Raw genomic sequence first — 26,501 nt, 5'->3', positions numbered from 1 at the left:
CAAATCAAGCAGAGACATATACAGCAGATTTTTATTTAAGATACAAAACTGGAGATCTCTGTGTAACTGCACACAGTGCCAGAGCTTCCTACCAGACCATGAACACATCAGCTCTTAGATACACATTTGTAAGGTGAAGATAAGACCTTCTGCTGTAGCTGGAGATATGGTGCAGCCTACTGTGAAGATGAAAAGTATTCTAAGAACCTCAAACAGAAGCTGCAACACAAGTACAAAACACTCACCAGCAGAAAATACAAGCCATCAGGTAAATACCAAAGAGCTGGACCAGACACTGAGACGGCGTTTTCCCATCAACCTTCAGAATGAGGTGCTGGTGCCCCGCTGGCTTGTCCTGACACAGACCTAGTGTCCTTATCAGTCTTCCAAGAAACTCAAAGGCCATCTCATAACAACTCAACAAAAGCTAGGACAAGAAATACATTAGTCATGAGCTACTGTAAAAAGTTTCTGCTATTCTCAGTGCTTTCCTAAGAAGCATAAAAACTGGCCAGTTGCATGTCTGGCAGTTTAAAACAGCCACAGGGAAAACAACACAGTGTGCAAGATGTTTTCAAAACCTCTGCACACCACAAGCACCAGAGATTTTTATCAGGCCTAGAGACAAAACACTTCAGTGTGATCTCACCTGATTCCATCAGCAGCCACCAACACATCGCCTTTATCCAAAGTTTACATTCACAGAAGATTTCTTTTTTCATAAGTTCTACTGACTACAGGTGAGCATGAGATTTTTTTTGATTTTCTGCATCCTTCTTCCTCTGCACTTGCCTTTTTCTTTTGAAAAAAAAAAAAAAAAAAACAACACACACATGGCAGTAAATAAAGTGTATGGACAGGATGCAGAGGCAGTTGTAACTGTACTACAGTCAGTGAGACATCCCTTTGCGTGGTAAACACAACCTGGCTGTGTGGGTAAGAGAACAAATACTGCTACTGCAGCCCAACTGTACCTCAACAGCAAACACAGCACAAACCTGCCTGCACAAACACTGAGCTCCTGATAACCGGGGCTGTGACAGCCATAGGCAGCCCTGACCCCACGGTGCATCTCATGCTAAAAGGCAGCACACCCTCTCTGAACACTGTGCAAGAGTCAAGTGTATACTCAAGACAGTTACTCAGGCAATCCCCAAAGTATCGCTTCATTTTTATTTCCAATTTGTCTTTCCAACCACAGAATTGCTACAGTCAACAAATTCAAAAGGTAAATTTTTTCTACCTTCAATTAACTGCATCAGTACTGTTTATAACTATGTGATTGATAAATGCTCTACAGAAGCTGTAATTAATGTATTTTTTCCTTGAAACACATACTGAACCCCTTGGCGCTCAGACACTTAATGAAAAGCAATTTATCAACTTGCTTTGAACAGCTGAATCTGACTCCTTAATGCAGAGAGAAACACACTTCACTTTAAGCACTACTACTCTGAAAAAGTAATGCGTACCACGACATTATGAATGCCATCAGACACAGATCAGATTTTGATCGGGATGACAGCGACCAGAGTGCTCATCTGCTCATCTCGCTGAGAAACTGGGTATGAACGAGTCCGACTTAGCTGGGATCCTCTCCCCCGGGATGCAGTCGAGCAGGAGATTTGCAAATGTGCTTTTCCAGGATGGAGGTCAGGAATGCCTTTTCAGGACACCAGACAAAGTTCCAAACTGTCCCACACCTGCGTGGCCGGGAGCCTTCGCACTGATCCTGATGCTGAGCGGCACTGGCGCGCTCGCCGGGAAGCAGCAGCTCAGCGTATTTCAGCCTGGACATGTGTTCAGCTGCTCACAAAGCAGACAAAAATAAAATGCTTACGGAGTGTTTGAATGCTCATTTCTCAAATTGAGTGTTGCTTTGTATAGCTGACATATGCAAAAAAAAAAAAAAAAAAAAAAAGCATTTAGAAGCAAAGGCTTGACATCACAGAAAATTTTATGTTGGTACTAACTGCTGGGGGGGATTAACCAACCTTCAAAGCCTAAAAATCTAACCTCACGTTTCTGGGAGTATAGGCTACAGATTTCCAATACAGAAACTGATCTGTACTACATGTGGCAGACTGATTACATATTTCCACTCCACATGTACGTCTGTTTCCCATTCCTGCAGTGTTTTGCTCTCTTCCATTTGTCTTTTGATACAGATAAAAGCCAATGCAGATTGCAACTGCTGATGCAGAGAAAGGTGCAAGACATAGTGCACCTTTGGACTAAGGAAAAAAAAGGACTCAGGTCCAGACTGCTAGAGCATGTCAAGAGATTGTCTTTGAAACTACAAAACTAGAAATGAAAGTGCTGCGTTTTTATTTGATTTGATCAAAGAGACTGGAGGGGAGGGGGAGGAATCACATCCTACAGATGCAGGCTAAAATTTAACTACTTCACACATAATGTGGGACCAGCTGATCCCATACAGACATAAATAAATAGAGAAAACAAAGAGGTAAAGTCACTCTCGCTCTGAATATGCTGCTTCCACAGTTCACTGCTTCAGGGTCTGCCAAAGAGCAACAGGAACCCATTTCAAAGGCAGAAAGACAGAGGAAGCACATAGCCAGCACTCTCACCACGGGCACACATTTTCAGTCTCCAGTAAAGAGTAGAGGAGTGAGCTCCTGTCAAATTAGGGAAAACATACTCCAAATGTAATGGCTATTTGAATAAATAACTGATTACTCCCTGTGTGCTACCGTTCCACTGATCTGACTGTGGGATACTGGCAAACCGTGGCAATCTCCCAGAGGAAGGCTTTGTACTGCAAGCTGCAAAGGGACAAGACTGTAACTCTCCTCGCATGGAGCATCCGCTCTGATACGTGCCCAGCACCAGGAGAACGAGGCTTTGCAGAAGTATGCATCACACTACAGGTAGCAGCTGTGCAGATCCCAAAAAGCAGCACAGAAGAAACATATAACCTATCGCTGCCACACTCCCTAGGAGAAAGCATTTTAAATATCTGCTGGATAGGCTCTGTGCTTGTGGAAATTTCTAACTGCAGAATGTGAACCATTTAAAAAAATCACCTCTGGGTCAAAATGATCTAGGTCTTTGCCTTTCACTAAATATTAAGCAGAAGTCATTTTAACAAGTGAGGCAGATAACAGTCTTGTACAGGAGATCAAAAAGCTCTCCAGATGTTTATTTTAAATGAAATTCAGAAGCCAGTATAAACCAGATTTTAAACACTGAATAATCCTTACCATAATCTGCATGAGAAAAACGGGGAAAAGGTTCCATCCTGCCACTCTTAAACTCTCCAGGAATGTGCAGGGTTAGATTTTGTTCCTACACTCTTCAGCTGAGAATTCGAAATATGAACAACCCCACACTGCAATTTGATGGCTGTTAAGCTTGTTTCTCCCCTGCACTATACACCCTGATGGATGCTCACCACACACATATGGGGGTATCCCATGTAAAGGAAGCCACGACCTTCCTCACCAGGACTATTCAAAATTATGGACTGAAGAGTGTCTAAAAATGTCAGTCCTAAATCTTAAACTTCTTCTCATCTTGCTATTTCATTGAATGCCTCCTGATTGTGCAAAAGCAGAATATTCAGGCATCAAGCTTGGGTGTTATGCTGACAATGTCTCCAGAGGGAGGAAGAGAAGAGAGGAGAGATTTCCAATAGCTCTGATGCTTCTCTGTAAGGAAAGCTGCTACACAGCAAGACAGGGAAAAAAAGAGGGAAAGTAACACAACGGAGAACTTTTACCAAGGTCACATCAGGATGCTGAACACTACCCATCCGCAGGGGAAGATTTAGATGCCTATTCCACTACACATATCCATTTGCTTGTTGGCAACAACAGTGCTCATTAAACCAAACCGGTTCTAACCATGAAAGAAGGACATTGGGAAGATGATATTAGCTAACAAATACAAAAGGAAAACCAACACAGCCAGTCCTGGATGGGTGCCCTCTGCATCAAAACACAGCTCCACGGTGTGTGCAGAGCCCCTGCACAGCTCGGGAACAGGCAACACAGGCTAACCCAGCCAAAAGGATGGACAACTCTGCTTCACCCAATGCTAACAGCTCCTCACTGAGGAGAGATTATGTACCCGTTCAGGCAAGAATGGAACCAGAATCCCATCAGGAACAGGAGCTTTTATGACTTTGCCGCTACGCAGGGTCACCTACTCGTTGCAGTTCCTCATGGCTTTGAGATCAGGGCTGTGGACACGTGGCAGATCACTGCAGACAGACTGTACCATGAACAAAAAGCCCTGCCCCCAAAATATTATATCAGTTACTGCTGTGCCCTTAACAAGAGTGTTTCTTGCCCATTTCAGCGATCTGAAAGACACGCTGGGCAAAATTTCAAGCTATGACAAAGTGATCTTATCACTTCTGTGCTGTTCTCGCTACACAAGCCCCTGATTCAGCAGCATGTAATAAAATCTTCATTTGCATGAAAAGTACTCTCTGATCACAAAGTCTTCTGTTCAACAGTCCTCTTCCCATCTATAGCATAAAGATGCAAGCACCACTGTCATTTTGATGGTGACTAAGGTAGAATATTTTATATATGGCTTTATTTGGAGAGGCTCTCAACGTTTTAATACAATCTTTTCCTAAAATTCTAATAGCATTTTCGAATAACACAAAAGCTGCGCACATCTAAACTATGCAAGCACTGCAAAGTTCACAGGTTACACTTTCACCTGCACTTTTAGTAACCGTGCCACATGAAGGACATTTCATATCAGCACACGGTCACCATAAACTGTTCTAAAATGTCTTTAGCATTCAACAAGTCCAGCCTTTTCCAGTTTGCATTACACTGTTCAGTGTCGTGACATACAGCACTCACAGAGGATATATTTCAAAGGAAAGGAAGGTGTAGCCATGCAAAGAACAATGCTCTGCCTGCAGTAAGATTAATCACTGTCATGGGAAACCAATAAAAACAAGTATCTTGCTATCTTTCTTTACAAAGAGACTGTTAAAGCTTAACTGTGTTAGGAAACTTTTTCCTTTGGACTAAATCATGAGCCTAGTGTATGTGGGCAACACACATACCAGCATATGCAATTAACTGGCGCTCTCCTGATGCTGTGGGAGAAAGTCCAGTGCTTCAGAGGCAGGTTGAAGCCTTCCTATGACCAGCCCGTGCCCCCCCCCCACCCCGATTAGAGATCTCTCACCAAGGCCAGCCCCAGCTCCCTGCCCCGTGCCAGCTAACACCACCTCCCACTTCCAGCTGTTTGCCAAAGTTGATCATGTCCCACAGATACACCCTGAAACCACACCGGGCTCTGAGCAAACTCAGCCAAAACAGAAATACCTTTCATCACGTCAGCAACGCAGTCCCCATATAGAAATGTCTTCTTTCACATTAATCCAGTGCCAAAACGTTACGACGTATGCTGGGCTGATCCAGAAATGGTGCTAATGATGCTGCTGCCTCCTGTCTATCACTGAACATCTAATCTAGCGCACGGCCATGCAACGATGGCCCTGCGACAACAGGCACTTTAAATTGGGCAGCTCAGCAACACATGTACGCTGAATTTTTGAACAAGCTATTCTAAGCTGCTTTGCTAGCAATTTCTGGCCTGTACAGTTTGAAAGCACACGGTTCTGGCCCTCACAAAGAGCAGACCTGTAAATGACATCTTGAGGATTAAGCTGATTGAGATGCAATTTGCCTAGCAACCATTCATTAAGCAGAGTTCAGAAACAGGCCAGCAATCTATTCCACCTCCTTATCTGAGCAGTAAACAGATAACAGTCTCTACTGTGTCCTCTGTCCTCCAGTTCAGACACATTGTAAACAGATTTTTCAGAAGTTTAAACTCCTACAGTAAATCTCAGAGAACAATCCTGCTCTCCAAAGATGAGGGATTTGGTTTCACCAAGTGCCTTAGAAGCATGAAACAGCTCTAGAACGAGGGTAATGCAAATTAAATTGGAATGCATTTGCAGTTCCTGTGTCTCCAATATTTTCTCACATCAAGCACTAAGAGCCCATCTTAGATGTTAAAAAAAAAAAAAAAAAAAGTCTTAATCACACAAGTGTTTGGCATTGCTATTCTGATCACTAAAAAAAACTCAATAAAAATCTTATTCCCTTCCTTCATCTTCTGGAAGAAATCGATTGGCACTGCCGAAGTCTTTGATAGAGGTTCCCCCCTTCAGAGAAGAAAACAAAAGTCACGTCCTCCCTCCCATTAAGCATTTTTTCCTCATAAAATAAGCAAGACAACGTAAATGCCATCAGCAGAAATCAAACCAGCTATTTGAACTTGAAGAATTTAGCTGAAAGATTAAGTGAAATCATGATTTTGCATAATTGTTTCTCCACAAGAAACATCTGATAATGACCCATTCTGCGCCAAAATTAAACAACAAAGATTAGCACGGACATATTTAAGACTATATACCTGAATGGGTTTCCTTTGGTGTACAGTTCTTCTGGGAAATCACCGTGACATACAGCATGCTATTACAATTAAATATGCAAGAAAGAAGAATTAAACTGACTATGAATAATTAATATCCTATAATACTACTTCATAAGGAAAGTCTGGCTGAATATTCCCGCAGATGATACCTAAATACAAGGCACATCAGAGCTGGTAGCTTTACTTTTATGACGGAGTCTAAAACACCACGTAACTTTACGGCTGCTACTCGGCTCTAGAGAAGGTGCCAGCCACCCATGCCTCCCTTCTGCTCGCTGTCTCCGGAGCTCCAGAAAAGCTGGGCAAAATGCAAGTGTTGCGATAGTTGCTGCACTCCTCATCTGCATCTCAGAGGTAACAGGCTTCCCAAACACTTCCCATTAAAAAGTATAAAGCAATTATCTGACTTCCCAGTAGAGAGAATAAAGCAAATATGATGCAACAATTACTTACATGATAAGATCAAGCTAAGGTTGTGAGAAAAAACAATTAAAAAGGTTTGCAAGAGCTAAGGAATGCAGCTTACTTTCCCAGAATCTATCTTAACGAGAAAGATACCATCAACTCACAGAGCAGATCTTCCTGTTTCAAGTTTACTGTTTTGGAGGCTGCAGAACATCAACTGTAGTAAAGCCACAGTTTGGTGGCTGGGTACAAACTCTCTATCACCAGCACAACTCTCCCTTATTAGCTCCTAGTAAAAAATGGCAATTGTTTTGGTTTTTTTTTTTTTTTTCATCAGCAGAAACCTTAAATTGTTTAACTTCAAATTTACTAAAGTTGGTATTCAACTGTCATTTTCCACTAGACACCAGTCAGGTCAGCTTTGTGCTAATCATCACACAATACACTTGTTGCACACATTTAGCTGGAAATCCCCAGTTCCCCTCAGTTTATCCAAGCAGCACGGCATACAAACAACACCCTGCCACAGAGCGCTACTTTTAGAGCTATACATTTGAAATCCAACCACCATTTGTGATCACTGAAGTGGAACAGGGCACTACTACTGTATTTGCTGAAGGTGACAGCCCTACAAAGACGCGTTCCCCCGGCTCAAAGCCCCATGCTGCTCCAGCTGCTGGCTCCACCACGAGGGTCTTGCTCCTGCAGGATCCAACACTCTTCTCCTTCAAAGCAAACACAAACCTGGGATCTTTCTGCGCCCAGGCAAAGTCACGTTAGAAGTATGCTAGCTTAATATTAATTTTCTATTAAAAATTAATAGGATTAAATGAAGCTCGCGAGCCGGCAGGCACCAAGAGTTATTTTGCTGACGTACTCATTGCCCGGAGGAGCGGGATGTGAAGGGCAGGCTGCGGTGTTTCTGTAGGATGGCGGCCACAGGATCCACGTGCTGGCCAGGAGAGGTAACGGAGGGGTCTTCCCCACACCCCCAGTGGGACCCCATGTCCCACCAGTGCCATGCCACTCAGCTGGCGAGCAGCTGGTCCCCCTGGCCAGAAACTAATGGGGATGGTGGAATCCATGAAGAGACCACCCTGGTGAAAACCTGAGTGCCTTTTCACTGGAGATCCAGGGCACTGGCACTGATCCTCGCCCATGTGCACACATGCCCCTTTCTCACTGCCAGAATTAATCCCTTTGCCAGTAAGCATCCTGCAAATACCCAGGGTTTACATAAGCCAAGTTTAACCTTCAGTTCCTATTAATGTTAACAGGATAGAAAAAATTAACCACCGTGCAACAAAAAAGTCTGTATCTGCATTTCTAATTATACAATAAAACACACCACGTGGCAATATTTCCAAGCACCTTGCTGGGAATAAAATAAGACAACAGACTATGGCTTCCATTTTGAGCAGTGGATGCAAGAGCAACTGGCATTGAGCCTGTAAGTGTTAAGGGATGAGAATGTGAGAATTAAGGAAAATAAAGTGACACACAGTATCGATGATGATAAAAATGTTAATAATTAGAAAAACAGTCACCTTAAAAATTTAAAATTTCATGATCTCTCCTACTTTTTAATGGCTTAGCCTACTTTTTCCAACCTAATTTGCATGAGCAAAATAGGCCTCCTGCCAGGAAGCATTAAAATGGCAGCCCCCCATTGAGACAAAACTTCCTTCACCATACGAGACTGAAGGACTAATAACTATTCCTAAAAACATTTTAAGTCCATTAATGTTGTTTAGTAAACATTTATTTAGAATTAGGGCAGCTATCAGAATTTTCTTTTTATCACGCTCTACTGAAGCGTTTTATAAAAGACTTTCAAAGAGGAGCAGGTACCCCCCATACTTGTGCCATCTCCACCCCTCTCCAAAAAACCAAGCACCCTCACACTCCTGCTCTGCACTGCTCTGAATGTTTTCCACCCAAAAACCACAAACATTTCTCCAATATGAAATGGACAATTCCTGACAGCTCTTCAGGGTACAGGGCTGAGCAGCTGGAAGCATCCCACCAAGATGCACCGAGCAGCCAGACTGGAGTACACCAACCCCGCCGACCTCTACATGTGGCAATTAATTCTATATGCTGAAAAAAACACCAGGCTAGTACAATAGTAGCATAAATCTCAATATTACTGATGTAGGGAAGATTTGGATTCTGGTACAAATACACACTGCTTTATACAAATTTATCTGAGCTATGTGTTATCCTTTCAGTGCCATCTGCACAAAACCAGAGTTTTATCTAAGCGTTGGAAACTAAAATAAATCATTTTCTCCATATCTGTGATCTTGTCGGAGACAGACGCCACAAACCTGAGAGCTGGCTAGAGCTAGTGCAGGCTTGTCTAGTTAGAAATTAAATTACAGCTGCATCAATATGATTTATTTTTAATAAAAAATAAGGCAAACCAGACCCTTAATATTGAAATAGTCCCATGCAGCATCCTCCCAACTGACAGAAGACATAACATACAGTGTTAAATTGTCAAAATAAAAACAGGATTGGCATTGTCATTTCCCCTAATAAGAAATGCCACAATCAAGAGATACATTTTAATTGCCACATATAATGAAAAGAACCTGCTCATTCTCCACTCGCTGTACTTACTGCTAACACAATTCAGGACTGTAAGGCTCAGTAGGGTATTTTCTGGTACCATTAGCTTTTTGACATGTCCTCAACCCACCAGATCATTAAGGGTGAACTCAGGTCCCCAACATCACGCAATAAATGACGCATCTCTGTCTGTCCAGCAGAAACCACTTGAGCTTCTTGGGATGCATTTCTCAAAGCATCTCATCCTGAGCATCCCCCATGAGCCAGAGACCTCACAGTAATTAGCACATTCTGATACTGGAAACTCAACTAATATAAACGCTGATCCCTTGAGACAGTACAGCCCATGATTTCAGAAATGTGAGTCCCAGAAGGCCCCTTGTTTCTATCTTTGAAAGTCACCAAAGGCTAGTAAATAAATTATATTCTCCAAAAGCACTGCAAACAAGAAAAATTCATTTCTCCTGGTTGAATAAATTCTCCAACCAGCAGCTGCGGCTAAAGGTTCATACAGGATCACTGAAAACACCAAAACTGTTTTATTTTCTTATATAGAGTTACTTCCAACATCTGAACTCACTGCTGTAAGATTGCAATTGATTATATTTGTCAAGTCAAGCCATCTAAAGCACAGATTATAAAAAATAAACACTGAACATTTTTAGATGTAACTTCCCTTCACAGACTGCGTTTTATGCACTTTCACTGGAAATGTTACATCAGAATAAAATCAGATTTAATTGGCTCTTAAATAACTGAACAGCCACTTTAATTTTATTTCAATAGCAATAATTCATAAATCAAGCAGCTGAAATTCTAGCATAGAATGACAAGTAAATAGAGCAGAACACACTGAAGGAGAGTATGAACGCCACATGGTGAAAGGTGATTTTTCTTAAACTTCGTGCATCGCCATTTTATGGACATCGCAAAGCTACTGCCACATAAATACTTAGAGCTAAAATCTGTCAGCCCTGAGATGCTACACCGTATATCAGCAGTAACTGCTTAACAAAGACCAACGGATGAGATGATCCTTGCCCAACTGGAACTGCCAGGAGAATGCCTGCGATTTTAACTGTGGATGCAATTTCCCTCATGCACGCTAGATGGAAGTATGTAAAATCTTAATTCTTTCCTACCTCAACTTAAATTTAAGTGGTTGAAATGTTTAGTAGTACTGTGACATTTTGAGAAGTCTTTTTTTGGTTCTTCACTGGCAACTTCACTCATTGATAATCTGTAAGAAGATGCCCTGAAATATTAAAATAAGCTGTGTTGAAAAAGAATAGTAAATAAGAGAGAATATACATCAAAAATATTAAATACATTATTCAGGCTAATTTCTAAAGTACATGCATTCCATCTCTAGAGCTTTTAAATAATAATCACTAATGAGATCTTTCAAAGAAATTGAAGTTACATTTTTTAAATGTTCAGGCTATTTTAACAAAATAATTCTAAAAATACCACCTTGTCAATGACTAGAAACAGGGAATAAGGAAGGTATAAAAGGCTTCATAAATGCTGTTGCAGTTCTGACCGGAAAAAAATCCAAATTTCTAGAAAATACTGGAAGAAGTATAGGGAGAAAGAGCAACCTGAAGTCTCACAGAACAAGCTAAACACAGATCAGAGCAGCAGAGCAGAAAACCTGAATGGGATTAAATTACACACAAATCTTCTGGAAACGATCTTAAAAGCAACTTGTTCCAAAACAAGCTATTTCTAAATTTAAACACTGAAGAGTTCACAGACAGGAAAACTAAAAATCAGGCAACAGTGTGACCAGAAAAAAAGGCGCTGGAAGAGCTGTTTTCCCTTGCCTGCTCTGGCCTTTTCACATATTGATTTTTCTTCACACTCATTCACAAACACCCAGCATAGTTGTGAACAATTTAAAGTCAAAGGATGCATGAATTACCAGCCCTAGGAACACATTACCCATTCTAGGCAAGAGCTGAGGGCTTTTCTGTAACTGAAGAAAAAACCCAAACCACCCCAGAATCAGAATAGACTGATGGGCTGGAAGAGAAGGGCAAGAAAATACGTAACTTTCCCTGTCCACAATGAAGCCAAAGCACATTACATTCCTCTATCTTACAACACAAAAAAATTACGAAAGACAGTGAAAGAACAGAAGGACGAATGAAGAGCAATGCTGGATAGAAGAATAACAAAGTAGGCAAGAAGGGCTCCCCTTTCCAGATGTTAAAAATGTATGCTTTTTCCATTCCAGATTTAAAAAAAGATTAGCAGAGGAGGAAGTTTACTTTGGAGAGTGGGAGCATCTGCGTAATTTTTTTTTGAAAAAGGCTCATACAATGCTATTTCCAACCAACAGAATTTAAACTATATATATACACATGGTATTGGCTCAAGACAGTAATCGCACGACATTTTTCAAAGCATTCTGTGTGCAGAAACTGCCTACAGAGAGGAACAAAATGAGTGGCAAGGCAACAGCCACAGGAAAGGGCAGGACTGCGATACACAAGTCCTCTAAAATGCACGCTCAAAGTTTAACAACACGAAGGCAAGAGGAATAGCAGGATACAGCAAAGCGTACGCTGGGGTCAGGAAATGAAACAAAATAATAAATCCACAGCACTGAACACTGACTTATGCAATATTTTACCAAGAAAAACACGCACGGTTTTTTTTTTTTTTTTTTCCCCCCTCTTCCACTGCTCTGTGCTCTCCCTATAGCAGCAAATCATTTTTCTCTGCCAGGAACCCCACACCCACCATGAAGGAAGAAATCACCTGGGAAGGCTGCGCGTGGCTACCATCTTAGCTGTGAGGCACAGCCCAGGGGGATCGCCCAAGTACAAGAAGTGAAATTACAGAAAACAACTGGATGCTAGATCCATTCTGAATAGCAAAGCATGTCGTTTCACCTATTTCCACTTGCTCTCACGTGGTTCCCAAATTAGAAACAATCAGAATCCTGCTGGAAACAATATACGGCACCTTAATTGGGTTGGCTGCACTACAGACGTCAGCAACGTATCACTTGGTAGATCATTTTTTTTTTACTTTTTTTTTTTTTTTAATCTAAAAATAGCTTCACTTTCATGGTTCACCTTTTCTGCATCACATTACTACAGACATCGTAAGATATTAAAAACCCTTCTCACTCATTGCACACTGAAGATGCTACAGAGCCCACTCCTGCTGGAGGCAGGGCCCATCACCTAATTCAACAGAATTTTACTTAAAGGTTTGTCTCAGATGCGTTGCATTTACAGAAAACCTGTTTTCTAACACTTTTCCCTATAGCATACCCATCAATGCATCTATTTAAAAGCCTGGAGCAGTTCAGTTATCTCTAAATACATCAAAAACCCAGACATTCAACTCAACAGCTCCACGCATTCCAAGCAAAACACCATCCAGCAGACCAGAATCGCTGCACGGGACATGAAAACTTACATAAAAAAGTCTCTCCCAGTTCTCATCCCATCGCACCCCAAGTACTACACCCCCACTATTCCATACCAAAGCCAGACCGCAGACAAGCTACATTCTTGTGAAATTATTCCAATAACAAAATATCACCATTTTCTTCACAAACCCTGGAAACTTGGACTAATCACCAAACACAGGATAAACAAGTTAAGCAACGGGAATACATAAACTATGTATACTACCTGAGCACAACAGGAGAATAACTACAGCAACAACATACTAAATACACAATGAATGAGGAGGCATAAGTGACACCCAGACAGAATGTGCTGAATTAAAGAAAAGCGGTCTATGAAGCCAGATCAGCCATGAGCCACAGTCATTTTCGTTTTGTTCAGTGCCTATTTAAATCAAACTAAAAACATGGAAATCAGCTGCCGATGAACACACCACTCTGCCAGCTCCAGGTGTAGGCAAGACCAAGGCCAAGCTATGCCTATTTCCGATCGTAAGCTTAGCTTTTGAGGAACACAACCCATTGGAAAAATATCTTTGGGCAAAGTTAAAAACAACTTTTCTGGATGCCAGTCAGCAGAATGCCTTTCCAGGAGCTCTGTTCCTCAGCAGCTGAATCACTATTTGGAAAGCAATTTTTTTTAGAAAGAAAAAAGATGAATAGTGTGACAAACTCATTTTAGCATTCATATTCAAACTAGGGATCTGAAAGGAGCTTAAGGATGAGAAAAATTGCTCAAAGACTGTTATGGTTAAGATTTTAATACGAGTCACAAAATACAATGGGAATATGGGAATACAGCATACCACGCAAGGAATAAAAATTTAAATTATTCACTTAACTTTCCAGTTTGAAAATGTTTAAAATGATGAAAATTGAAGTGGTGGGGTGATACACTCCATTACAGACGCAGAAAACTGTGAAACCTTTACTCATCTTCAGGAGCATCTTAGCCCATAAACAGCCCTTGAGGAGTCAGCAGGCCCCGGCTACATTCCACAATGCGACGGAGTGACCTGTTACTCAGCCGTTGGGTGTAGTATTTCAGTGAACTACATGTTCTTAAGGCAATTATTTAAAAGTTCTTGATCATCTGTTAAATAAATCAAGCAAGTCAGGCTGTGGCTATGTTCTCAGTGGCGTATTTAATAATTCCATAAATCCCACAATCCTGGAAGTTACCAAGCTTTAGAGAAATACAGAATGGACATTACTTCATCTCCTATCTTCATAAATCAGTAACCCCCCTCACTATTACTTCGCTGAAGATGAGCAGGCTGGCGATATGCAGGATACAAAATGCTTCAGTGATGGAGGCTTTGGTGTGGGGGCAGTCAGGGCAATTACCTCTACCTCCTCCTCTCCCCTTCTCTGCGCGCCGACCAGTAATGAGTCGAGGTCAAAAACACATGCACAAACCAAGTTGAAAAAATACTGCACTGGAGAGGAAACACCTCTAAAAGTTTCCATCCCACGCCCAGGCATTTCAGTGAGGGCAGGTGAGGATACAAGCTGAGGCTCCTGTACATCATACAGGAATCTGTGTTTCTGGGAAATACAGACACTTCAGTCCTTGACAAAATCCTTACTTCGCCTCTTGATCTGGTAACAGTTCCCAGAAGCAAACACAGATCTAAAAGCTTATCTATCAGAGGACAAGTTGAGACAAATAAGACTTAAATGAAGGCAAATATCCAAGTTACAGAGAACATAAGTGTTTCTTAATTTTACATTTGGAGAAAACACAATACTATGTGGACATTCTCCAACATATTTTTTAATGTTATTAACAGAAATAGCACCCCAGGCTGTGCTCAAGCAGAAAAACTGTGAATCTGTTTGCAATGTGAAGTGAAAAGGGATCAAAAATACCATCTTATTAAATGGTATTTATTTGGTGCTAAGCGTGTTATTTATTCTGTTGAGAAATTCACAAAATGACAGAGTTAACTGCAAGTAAGGGCACTACTTAATGTCAGTATCAAAGCTGATCCTTAACAGAATTTAAGCACCTGACTTTTCTTTTATCTCAGCACAAAAAGATTTTCTTTTTTTTTTTCTTTTTTACACTTCAAAAACCACGTAACACAACAAAATATATGCCAAGCATGAAGGAACAGAAAGCATGCCAGCATCTTTCAGCAATCATCCTTCCCTTGTCATCCATTATGTCAGATCTATCTATTTTTCGCTTAATTCTTGTTCCAGCCATACGCATCCTTCCTCTCTCTAGACTATCAGGCTGGCTGGGCTTGAACTCAATATGGCTTCTTAAAATAGCTGAAAAATATTGAAAATATTTGAAGTGATGCTTGTAAATTACAGCCTATTCATCAACGCATCTTCTAGCTCCAGCTAGACCTCTGACTCCCCCAGAAAAGGGTCAATCTCTGATTTCTTCACCTCAGAAATTCTTCCCAACCGCACAGTGTAAGTATCATTTAAAAAATAAATAGCCTTTCTTTCATGGAAGCATTTTTCCCCAGAAAGCTTAGATCCTGTATTTATTGCAAATCTTATCCTCTGCTTGTTCTGACGCTTACTTGCTTTTGATCCAAACCTCCCTCTACTAAAAATTACTGTCAGTTAACTTGTCGCTGCTTGCTTTATGCTGTTGATGCTTTTTCCCCCTGCCGCGAGTTTTCAGACCCCCTGGACTGGCTTTACAGGACACCAGATCCACCTGAACGCTCTCCCTGCATCCTTCACCCCCCTGGCTGCTGACTGGGAGAGCCTGCTCTCTCCACCCCCAGGATCTGTAACATGTTTCAATGGTATCTTTCCCCACTGCTTTATGTGTTTACGTAAATGAATGGACTCTAACGAGTTCCAGTTCTTTAGGTGGAAAAAGACACGATCAGAAATACACACGCTGAAAGGAAAAAGCATCTATCATCACTGTATTCCCTTACTGCCTACGTAGCACCGATCACAGAATTTTCTCAGCTGGCTGCTGAATCAGACGAAGTTTCTACGGCGCACACACACAAAATCACGAAGCCTGACACGTCCAGTAGGATTTATTCAATCACAAAGTCATCACCGTTGGTCCAGCACATATGACATCACTCGGGAACCCAACCTCATCTACTGAGAGTGTGCCCTCCTGCAACAAAGAACTGGGTTTGTGCAATAAAAAGGTAAAAGCATTGCTGCAAAAAGTTTTCCAAATAAACTTATGTTTTCTTGAGATGTTAAGTGTGATTAAAGAAAGAAAAATTAAGGGCTATGGTAAGAAGTCGGTACAGTGAATTATTACTGAACTAACTAACCTGCATCTGCAGTTTATTCTAAAACTTGTACCTAGCAATTAGAGGCAATACCAAGAGGAGGATAAAATGCATCCGTAAGCCCTTGCAGGTGCTGCTCTGGGAAGATCATACGCTGCATTAACCAAAAACATTTAAATACTTTGCTTGCACAAGTGGACTGAAAACAGATAAGTCGAGCTCTGCAGTTTTCTTCGTGCTTGTGTTAAGACGCTTGAAAAATGGTTCGTAGGAAATAAAAACGACGAATAATTGATTAACAATACCTCTTGCAAAAGGACACTTTTCCTGGGGAAGGACCACACAAAGGATTTGCACACATCGCGACCGCAATCCCCCCCCTCTTTTCTCCGGAAGGCACTTCTCTGTCGCGACGGCTGACGTATTATCGCGATTCCCGCCGTGTATTTGATACCAAGGGAAAGGCATTTAAAGCTCCAGGTGCCGGCGTTGCAGGAGGGGCCTGGGCGGGCTGCCTGCTCCCCCCATCCCCTCACAAGGACGACCCGGGGGGGGGGGGGGGCCGGGGCCGCTCCCGGGTGGCGGCGAGAAGGACGGGACCGCGGGGACGGTCCCGCAGCACTGTCGCGACAGAGGGAAGGTCGCGACAGCGGGGATACCTCAGAGGGTGGGGGAGGGGGACACCCGAGAAGGACAATGGGGGGGGGGGGGGGTGTGGGCCGCGCCGGTCCCGCCGCCCATGTGAGGCGCCGGCCGCTCCCCCGCCCGCCCGGCGCTGCCCGCACTTACTCTCGGTGCCCCTGCCCGGGCCTCATGGCGCCGCCGCCGCTGTGCCCGTGCCGGCCCCGCCGCTCCCCGCCGCCGCCGCCCGCTCTCGCCGTAGTGGCTGCGCCAGCCGCTCCCGCGCATGCGCGCTGCCCGCCAACGGCCCCGCCGCCCCGCCCCCGCGCATGCGCCGCTCCCCGCCGCTGTGGGATGGCGGGGGGGGGGGTGGCGCCGCGCCGCGCCGCCCCCTGGCGGCGTCCGGGAGCACCGACAGCGCCGAGCACCGGGATGGGGGGGGGGGGGGGGGGCGGGAAAACGGGGGTGTCCCGACCTCATACCGCAGCCCCAGCTCCCGCACCAAGAACGGGGGGGTGGGACTCTCGCCGGACACCCCCCCCCCGCCTTCCTGAAGTCAACGCAAACACCTCCCTGCTGGCGGGGATCGGCCACATCCACCGCCGCGATTGGCTCACCAGAGGATAATTAACCTCATTATCCAACCTCATTAATGAGCTGCAGGGTCAAGAAGTGGTGAGGCATCACCTGTTCCCGAGCCTGGAGCATTTCCAGCTCCCCCAGGACCCACCGTGGCTTCAGGCGCTTGGCTCCATCCCTCCTCCTGCACCTGGGACAAGGCGCAACCTGGACCTCCACAAACCCCCCCCAGGGAACAGCCTCCCCCTCCCACGAAACACCTCCGACCCCTCAAACCCCACTCACACAGCCTCCTCCCCCAGCAAAGTGCAACATTCAGAAGCCACAGCTCTGGAAAGGGGATCTAAGCTCGGCTAGGGGAAAAAGGAGGAAAGACATAAAAGCGTCCCGGTTTGCGTTGGAATAAAATGGATGGAAGGTGGCGGCTGCGAGGTCCGGCTGACGGGGAGGGAGAAAGGAGATGAGAACAGGCGCTTGTGCTGGGACCTCATTTTACTGCAAGGAAAATAGAAAAGTCAGATTGTGGCACCGAAGGGAGGACAGGGTCCCCTGCTGAGGGGAAACACCGCAGGCCGGCCCAGGGAGGTTTCTCAACCTGGATTTCAGAGGATCTTGCCTTCCTGACAGCAGAATCCTTCAGCAGCTCAGACACAGGCTTTTGCCAGTGCTGGTAAAGCATCTCCTTGATGTTACACTGAAGAAGGATGGTTGGGCACAGGTTTGGGGTTCCAGCAGGAGCAGAGTCCCCACCAGATCACTTAACTGCTGGGGCAGCAGCCCAGGGTCTCCTCGCTCAGGGATGTTAATTTATAACAGGGATCTACCTGGATTTGGGGCAGGAAGCTACCCAGTGCTCCAAACACCTGAGCACAGGCACGTGCCAAGACAAAACTCAAGCCCCCAAAACACCCAGTCCAGGTGCAGCCTGGCAGGGAGGGCAGGGGCCCGGGCACACATGGGGCCAGGCTCTATCGCACCCAGAGCTCTGCAGAGTGACATGTGGCATCCCAGTCCTGCTCCTGAAGCCTCCGAGCCTTGGCTCACACCCCAACCCCTGCCAGTTGCTCTCCATCCCTGACACCCTGTTAAACTGGAGCTGCAGAACCCGCTGCTGTTCCCTCTTTGGGCTTTTCTCTAGCTGTGACCGCCTCTACGTTTGTATCTGCGACCTTGGTGCAAAGAGTAATGACTTTGATGTAACCCTGGTGCAATGAACTATTCAAACTCCACTGATAGGGGGTCCACTGTGGTTTTGCAGGACAAACAAGCCATTCTGAAGAAGTAAGCACCTATGAGATGCTGCTAGAGGCATCTTCAGACCAAACCACACAACATTCATTCATTAGCCAGAGGGGTGGACAGGTAGTACCCCACTGGGCACCAGAAACAAGATGTGGAGAGGCAGAAAGACACCCATTCCCTGCTCCATTTCCCTTTCTCATGAATATGCTTCAGCAAATACCCACAAGCCCAGTGAGCAATTTTCTGACCTCCCTGCTCCTCTCCCCAGCGCTCAGGGAAGCAGCTTGTGGATACACACCAAGAACGGATCACAGTTCCATTCCTCCCTTCTCCAGGAATCCACTCAGCTGAGTCTATGACCAGACCCAGGCCTCTGGAGCAAGTACCACACACAGGAACTGTGAACTGATTAGGAAGTTGGAGGAAAGGATGACAGGGAAAAGAGAAGGAACAAACATTTTTTACAAACTACTGCACAGAAGAGGTCAAAATCAAAGCAGCAGCTGGCGGTCACCTAAGAGGATGGTGCACGCACACCTGTGGGAAGGGCTCCCAACAGGAGTTGGAAACCACTGGTCTTTAGAGCCTACAGAGAGTTTAAGAGCTCCCTCTGTCACACCCAGTCATTACAGAGTGTTTCTGCCAGCCAGCAAAACCCTCCACTCAGCCAGCCTGGGCAATACTGACTCCCTACACGGTCACACACTCACACTCATGAACTTTAACAGAGCAGAGAGTGAAGCTGACACAAGACCAGTGCATGGGCTGGGGAAGCCTTTTCCTCCTGAAGGACCACTGCTGGAGTCATTCAGCCTTTAGAAGAGATAATAAACATGTGTTGATAATCCTTCACTGCAACCCTTTGTCCGTTAAAAGACAGGAGATGCTCCTGAACACAAACACTCGACAGCAAGGATGCAGGACATCACCCAAAAGAAGTGGATGACAGCTCTGTAAGCGCAGGACCAGAACTGCATGTGCAGCTGGTTCTCCAGTGTCCATCCCCAGCTTCCACAAGATAAGGTGTCATATAAGGTCTGAAGATTTTATTTCAGTTTGGGCCATTCTCCCACAGAATAATATATTCTACTTCAGCCCTCAATATTGATTCCATCGTCCTCTTTTTCAGTATTGAATAAGGGTGGCAAGATACCCACAGGGGAAAACAGAACCAGTTTTTCTGCAAGAGCAGAGAGATCAAGGGCTGTTAAAACACGTGCAAGCTGCTCAACTCTTCACATCCACCCTGAGCTTCAAGCGGACATCACACAGGAAAACGTTCATCAGGTCCTGGCCAGCCTCCTGAGCAATCCTGCTGATAACCTTACCTCCTCTTCCAATCAACATCAGCTGTATTAAAACCCAGAGAGAAGATCGTCATGCTCATCATTACATCGCTTAACTGCAGGGAGGAATCACCCAAGAAAACAACAGTGCGGCCACAGGAGCAATTAAAGGGGATAGAACAGTTAGAGAAATACCAAAATCAAACCACAGGCAACTTCAGAGAGGTGTAAGCTGTTACTGAACAGGCTGTGGCAGGCAGCTGGTTCTTCCCGAGACCCCAGAGCTGAGGGAGAGGGGGTCACAGCAAAGATGCACACGCCTGGACCTGGGGAACCTCCTCCCCTGCTCCCCATCTCTTTTCTGTTACTCACCTTATGAGAATTCCTCGGGACCAAGAGGTTCTGCACGATGAGGAGCTCCCCACTCGGTCCCTCCTCCCACATCTCCGTCACCTGCAACAGCAAGCACAAACTCAGCAATTCTGCAAAAAGCCTCAGGAACAGCAAGTGCCACTCCCTCCGACACGCCAGCTCAGCTCCCCACACGAGCTCGCGAGGGCGGCTCCCCTTCAAACACAAAAAGCATCTCACAGCACCCAACGTGCAAGTCCCAAGTCACCCCGCGGGGCCTGTAGAGGGTCTGGCAGATTTTACAGATTCATACAAAGGGATTCTCATCGCACAGGGTATTTTATTTCCAATAAAATACCTCAAAGGCAAGTCTGTTTGTGCATGCTTCCTACCTGAATCACGCCGTAGGGCACTTCCAGTGGCAAGTACTCCAGTATCTTTTCCCTGATGATATTATCACAGATCTGTTGAGGTGACTGGCTGGTCAACACCCCGCTGTGAAACTCCCAGGGGCCTGGCTTGGCTTGCATCAGGAGGTACCGCTGTCAGCACAAAACACACATCACACCCATCAGTTGTCACGTGCCACCAACCTCTGCTCATCTTGCAGCGAGTCGCTATGAGGACGCTGCTGCTAGTCAGGCATCAGGGTGGTAGTTTTAGCATCTTTGGCAGGGAAAGGGGAAAGCGAAACTTCTGAAACTCAAACCTTGCCAAAGGGACACACCTCCCTAGAGCCATTTGTTTGAGCTACAAAAGCCTACGGTATCCCTTGTAGCTGAAAGAAAATGGTTGGGTGGCTTCATTGTTATGAACAAGCTGCACTTTGGAGAGCCCCAAATAAAAGTTCTGTACAGAAGACTCTGGAGATGCAGTACGAGCATACTCCAGATTGACACACAACACTTCCTCCCCCGCATCCCAGTCCAAGAACAGCAGCTCTGCTACTTCCTCACAGGAGACAAAGCTCAGTATGAAGACCCGGAGTCCCACAGGGGTAAGAGCACACCAGTCTCAAAGTGTAACAGAAGTTCAGACTGCAGTTACCTTGAGCGTATCCACTTCCTCACCACGGCGAGCTGCCAGCATAAAGATCTCCTGGAAACACGGCCAGCCTTTCATGTTTTTTAGATCTCTGGGTTCATAGTGCTTTGGCCCTTGTGCTGCTTCTGTGACAAGACTGGACTCGGAAGCCCTCGTACCACTGCTACTGTCCATGCTAGAGCCTTCTTGGGCTCGATCTGTTTCTTGCAGACAGTGAGACCCAGGGAACCCGTTCTCAGGTGGAGAAGCCCGAGTGAGTTGAAGAGGGGACTTTGCTGAAGAACTGGAATCATGTTCAAATGCAGATCTCCCATCCAGTTTCTTTCCATTTACAATTCCCTCTGTTAGCTCCGTTACTAGTCCCAGCAGGAGAAACTTATTCTTTAGCAGATCCACCTAAAGTGAGAGAGAGGGGTGTCAGGAATCTGTCCTAAAGGAGGTTGGCAGCTGGGCCCTGGATCGAGGAGCCAGAAAAAAAACACCCAGGGGTGGCAGGGCAAGGCTTCTGCAGCAGAACCAGACAGTTTTCCGATCGGAGGCCAAACCAGAGGAGTCAGCAGTTCCAGCGCAGTTTATCCAAACACTGTCAACTCGACAGCAACACCTTCTCTGTCAGCTCTGCCGAGATCCTCACCGGCCAACAGCACTGTGGTGCCAGCTCCTCTTCCCAGGCTGATTTAAACCCCCATCTACAGAAGACAGCTCCAGGGATGCTTGCACATGCAACAGGTATACATACATACACACGGAAATATCCTGGAGCAGAGGGAGAAGCTGGTGTTCCTTAACACACCAGGACTCAGGGACCTGAAAACACATCGCTGATGGTGCCGGGTACTGTCTGAAGACACCAGCATCACAGACTGTCGAAGGCAGAAAGAACAAGCTCCTCATTTACCTTGTTCAGAACCAGGACACTGGGGATCTGGGGAAACTGAGACAGACACTTCAGCACCTCCCTGCTCAAAGAGTTTCGCGTCCAGTGATCTGACACATCCACCAAAACCAGAACTGTCAGAAAAGAGTGAGGTAAATATGATGAACCCGCATTTTCCAAAATGTTACATTTTCAGCTTCTCTGCAGTCTATGGTCACTTCTCTTCTGCTGCTACTTCTCTCTCTCCTACAGGAGAGCACACAGACAGAACCAAAAAGGAGCATTTTAATTGATAAAACAATAAAAATGCGGTTTATACTTGTCATCCAAATGACATCACACATGCTAAAACTTAACATCCAAGCCTAATTATTACCCCAAGCTGCCTCCCCTCAGCACCAGGTAATTCTTATCCCCTCCTCAGCTCAATATTTCAAACCTTTTCACCGCCCTTCCCTCTCAGGACTGCCTTTGCTGCCCCATAAACATCCAGATACCACAGCTACAGGGCTGTAAACTTCTGTGACAGATAAAGGGTTTGGCTTGATCCAGGAGGTGCTGAGTACCCACCTAAATCTGCATGTTTCATGCTGTCCCACGGGTCTGTCAGCATGGCTTGATCTAATTTATGTCTGAAAGACAAATGCAAGTGAGTAAGCCAGACACACTTGGTCACAATCATCTTCCTTCCTCAAGGACAGAGAAAAAACAGTGTTTTCCACAGTGGAAATCACTCTCCGGTTTTATCAAACCTCGATGGACAGGACCCCCCCTCTCCACTCTCCTCACAAAAGCAGTGATACCTTTTGACTTTAAAGGGATTAGTGAGGCCAGGTGTGTCCAGAATGATCTAGAAAGAGGAAAGACAGATCTTGTAAGTTTGCCTGCAGTAAGTGGCCAAGCTAAAACTTAGATCTGTGCAATCAGAATTGACTCCATGGGATACAAATGAGAAAGCTCCGCGCTTTCTGGCTCACAGTCCCTGCTGTCCCAGCGGGAACGGGTCTGAAAGCTCACCAGCTGTGTGTCCTCGTACGTGACAACACCCCGGGCTTTGCATCGGGTGGTGTGCACTTTCTTAGAGACAGGGAAAACCTGTAAGAAATGAAATGTGTTAGCCAGAATACATCAAAAAACCCCACCACAGTTTAGCAGCCCGAATGTTTTGCTCGACCCCAGCTTTACCTTTCTGCCCAAGAGCTGATTACAGAGCGTGGACTTCCCAGCATTGGGCGCTCCAATGATGGCAATTCTTAAAACCTTGGGGTTTTGGGGCTGGTCAGGCCGATGCTTTAACAAGCGGTCTTGTTCCTCTACCAGCAGAGAGAAGGAGCTTGAGCGCTGCTCAAGCCCCTCTGTGGGTCAGGATCGCCTGTCCCAGCGCCGGGACCGGGCGGCAGCTGGTACTACTCACTTTTATCGGTGGCAACAGGCGGCGGGTGCTGGCCCGGGGCGTCACTCGGCTGCTCGGCGGGGATGCCCAGGATGCTGCCCAGCGCGGAGCTGCTCCCGCTGCAGCGAGTGGGGAGCGCAGCGGCCCGCAGGACACCGCTCGCCAGCCGGCGGGCTGCAAGGACAGCAGCAACAGGCGCCGCGTGTACCGGGAACCGGCGTGCACCACAGAAAGCCCCGAAACCCCGTCCTCGCCTTCCTCCCCGCCCGGCAGCGCTTCCCCCTCACCCAAGGCTGCCGGGGCAACCGCACGGCCCCGAGCCCGGCCCGGCCCGGCCCGGCCCGCTCCGCCCCAGAAACGCGCCCCACCTGGGCCCAGGAGCAGCGGCCCCGCCGCGGCGGCCCCAGCCCGGGCAGCCCAGCGCACGGCCCCAACTGCGGGCGCCGCCATCTTGCCCCGCCGCGGGGCAGGCTGGGAGGGCGAGCGACACGCAGCCTCATTGGCGGGAAGAGGGAGAGCACCGAGAGGGGGCGGGCAGGGCCAGAGCGCCGCGCTCCGCCGCGGGGTGCCGTTGGGGAAGAGGCGGGCTGGCAGGCGGGGCGGGAGCGCCCCCTGCCGGCCCCGCCACGCGGTGCGGGGTGGAGACACCCCGGCACACAGCCCAGCGCTCCCAGTGCCCCACAACACAGCCCAGTGCCCCACAACACAGCCCAGTGCCCCACAACACAGCCCAGCGCTCCCGGTGCCCCACAACACAGCCCAGTGCCCCACAACACAGCCCAGCGCTCCCGGTGCCCCACAACACAGCCCAGTGCTCCACAACACACACAGCCCAGCGCTTCCAGTGCCCCACAACAGAGCCCAGTGCTCCCAGTGGTCCCACTGCTCCCAGTGCCCCACAACACAGCCCAGTGCCCCACAACACACACAGCCCAGCGGTTCCAGTGCCCCACAACACAGCCCAGCGCTCCCACCACACAGAGTTTTCAGTGCTCCTTGCACTCCTACCACACATCCCAGTGCTCCCACTGCCCCACCACACAGCCCAGTGCTCCCACCACACATCCCAGCTCTCCCAGTGTTCTCAGTGCTCCCACCATACAGCCCAGTGCCCCCACTGCCCCCACTGCCCCCACTGCCCCACCACACAGCCCAGAGCTCCCAGAGCTCCCAGTTCTCCCAGTTCCCCAACACACAGCCCAGTGCTCGCAGTGCCCCACAACACAGCCCAGTGCTCCCCAGTGCTCCCAGTGCCCCACAACACAGCCCAGTGCTCCCCAGTGCTCCCAGTGCCCCACAACACAGCCCAGAGCTCCCCAGTGCTCCCACTGCCCCACCACACAGCCCAGTGCTCCCACCATACATCCCTGCTCTCCTACCACACATCCCAGCTCTCCCAGTGTTCTCAGTGCTCCCACCATACAGCCCAGTGCCCCCACTGCCCCCACTGCCCCCACTGCCCCACAACACAGCCCAGAGCTCCCAGTGCCCCGCCACACAGCCCAGTGTTCCCACCACGCAGCTTAGTCGGCCCCAGTGCCCTCTGCAACACACTCCAAGTGCACCCAGGGCTCCCGGTGCCCCACAACACACATCAGTGTGTCCTAGTTCCCCCCACAACACACCCCAGTCCGTCCCAGGGCACTCCAGGATGCTCAGTGCCCCCCACAACACACTCCCTGCAGCCGACTACTCCCCCATGCTCCCCAGGGAGCCCCAGTGCTCCCAGTTCCCCTTTTTAATGCAATCCTGTGCATCCCAGTGCTCCCCCTGCCATACACCCCAACGCTCCCCAAGTCTCCCCAGTCCGCCCCACAACACACCTTAGTGCCTCCCAGTTCTCTCCAGTGCCCCCTGCAACACACCCCAATGCACTCCAGTGCCCTCTGCACTGCACCCCGAAGTTCCTCTGCCCCCCCCCTCCACCCAAATGCACCCCAAAGTTCCCAGTCCTGCCCTGCACCCCCAGCACATGCCCTGAGCCCCCCAGTACACCCAGTACAGCCCCGCCAGTGGGCCTGGAACCCCCAGGGGACGCAGTGAGGAAGGAGAACCAGAGCCACGGTGCTGGAAACCTCTTTATTGCCCCGTGCCCGATCCCCGGGCTCCATCGCTGTGTCTATGCCGTGCTGTGCCATGTCATGACATGTCACGTCCTGACGTGCCGCGCCGCGTGCCCGACCGTCGGCAGAACCGTTACCATTACTAAACTCAGTAATGGTAACGGTTTCCCCGCCGGCCGCGGGTCCCTGGCTGCGCCGGGAGCTGCCCCCTCCTCGGGGTGCCCCTGTCCCCCCAACCTCCCCACCCCATATGTCCCCCCAAGACTCTGTGTATGTGTGGGGGGGGAGGGGGTCCCCCACCCCGTCCCTCCATGCCTCACGCCGAGGTCCCGCGTCGCAGGTGCCACCCCGGGGGAGTACATCATCTATACTGTAGTGTCTTATAGCGAACTTACAGTATATGATGATATCCTGCCCCGGGGGGCGGGCAGCGTGCCGCGGCGGGGGGGGGGCACAACCGGAGAGCAGCGCCTGCACAGGGAAGAGGGAGAGCACTGTTAGGGACCACAGCACCAGGGCCTCTGCACCCCAACATCCCACCTCCCTGTCCCCCCAGTTCCACCATCCTGGAGCAGGGTGGAAGCTCCCCATAGACCCCCTGACCCCAACAACCCCCCCCACACACACTTTACCCCATTTTCCCCCCATCCCACTGCTCCAGAGCAGGATGAAGGCTCCCAAGAGCCTCCCCCACCCCAGCACCCCCCAACCCCTCCTTATCCCCCCCAGTCCCACCACCTCGGATCAGGATGGAGGTTCCCAATAGCCCCCTGACCCCAATGTCCCCCCTACCCCATCTTTGTGTGTCCCCCCCCTCTCCCAATCCCACCACCCCAGAGCAGGACGGCAGCTCCCCAGGAGGTGGCACCTACCTATGGGGGTGGCACCGGGGTTTTCTGGGGTGCTGGGTCTGCACCCGCCTTATAAAACCTGCTCTGCCTCATCTGCATATCTCACATCTGCACTGCACA

At 47.7% G+C, this 26,501-nt stretch overlaps 2 protein-coding genes across 5 annotated transcripts in view; both read right to left on the bottom strand.

Moving 5' to 3' along the window:
- Positions 1-16,928, bottom strand: part of FAM222B (family with sequence similarity 222 member B) — a 37,952-nt gene extending 21,024 nt beyond the window's left edge. The window contains exon 1 of one of the 3 annotated variants that reach the window (XM_032983395.2): positions 16,864-16,928. The gene's annotated coding sequence lies outside the window, so the exon portion shown is untranslated. Of the gene's footprint in view, positions 1-10,559; positions 10,579-16,863 lie in introns of those variants that run through there. The other 2 variants (XM_032983372.2, XM_032983377.2) reach the window with 2 other exon arrangements.
- Positions 16,929-19,547: 2,619 nt separating this feature from the next.
- ERAL1 (Era like 12S mitochondrial rRNA chaperone 1) lies at positions 19,548-23,947 on the bottom strand. Of its 2 annotated transcripts, none has more exons than XM_042791821.1 (11): positions 23,755-23,947; positions 23,489-23,641; positions 23,260-23,387; positions 23,092-23,169; positions 22,878-22,924; positions 22,645-22,706; positions 22,096-22,208; positions 21,201-21,593; positions 20,546-20,695; positions 20,175-20,255; positions 19,548-19,866 (listed from the first exon to the last, which is right to left on the bottom strand). In XM_042791821.1, the coding sequence occupies exons 1-11, from the start codon at positions 23,915-23,917 to the stop codon at positions 19,744-19,746; spliced, it is 1,491 nt and encodes a 496-aa protein (XP_042647755.1). In that variant the 5' UTR covers positions 23,918-23,947; the 3' UTR covers positions 19,548-19,743. The 2 variants fall into 2 exon arrangements, with proteins under 2 accessions (XP_042647755.1, XP_042647756.1); XM_042791822.1 differs by having other exon boundaries at positions 23,836-23,947.
- Positions 23,948-26,501: the final 2,554 nt, after the last annotated feature.

The sequence above is a fragment of the Tyto alba genome, unplaced genomic scaffold (genome assembly GCF_018691265.1).
Source record: "Tyto alba isolate M040663 unplaced genomic scaffold, T.alba_DEE_v4.0 Super-Scaffold_19, whole genome shotgun sequence".
NCBI classification, from domain to species: Eukaryota; Metazoa; Chordata; class Aves; order Strigiformes; family Tytonidae; genus Tyto; species Tyto alba.
Note: the sequence above shows the minus strand (reverse complement) of the source record. Positions and strands in the feature narration are given on the sequence as shown.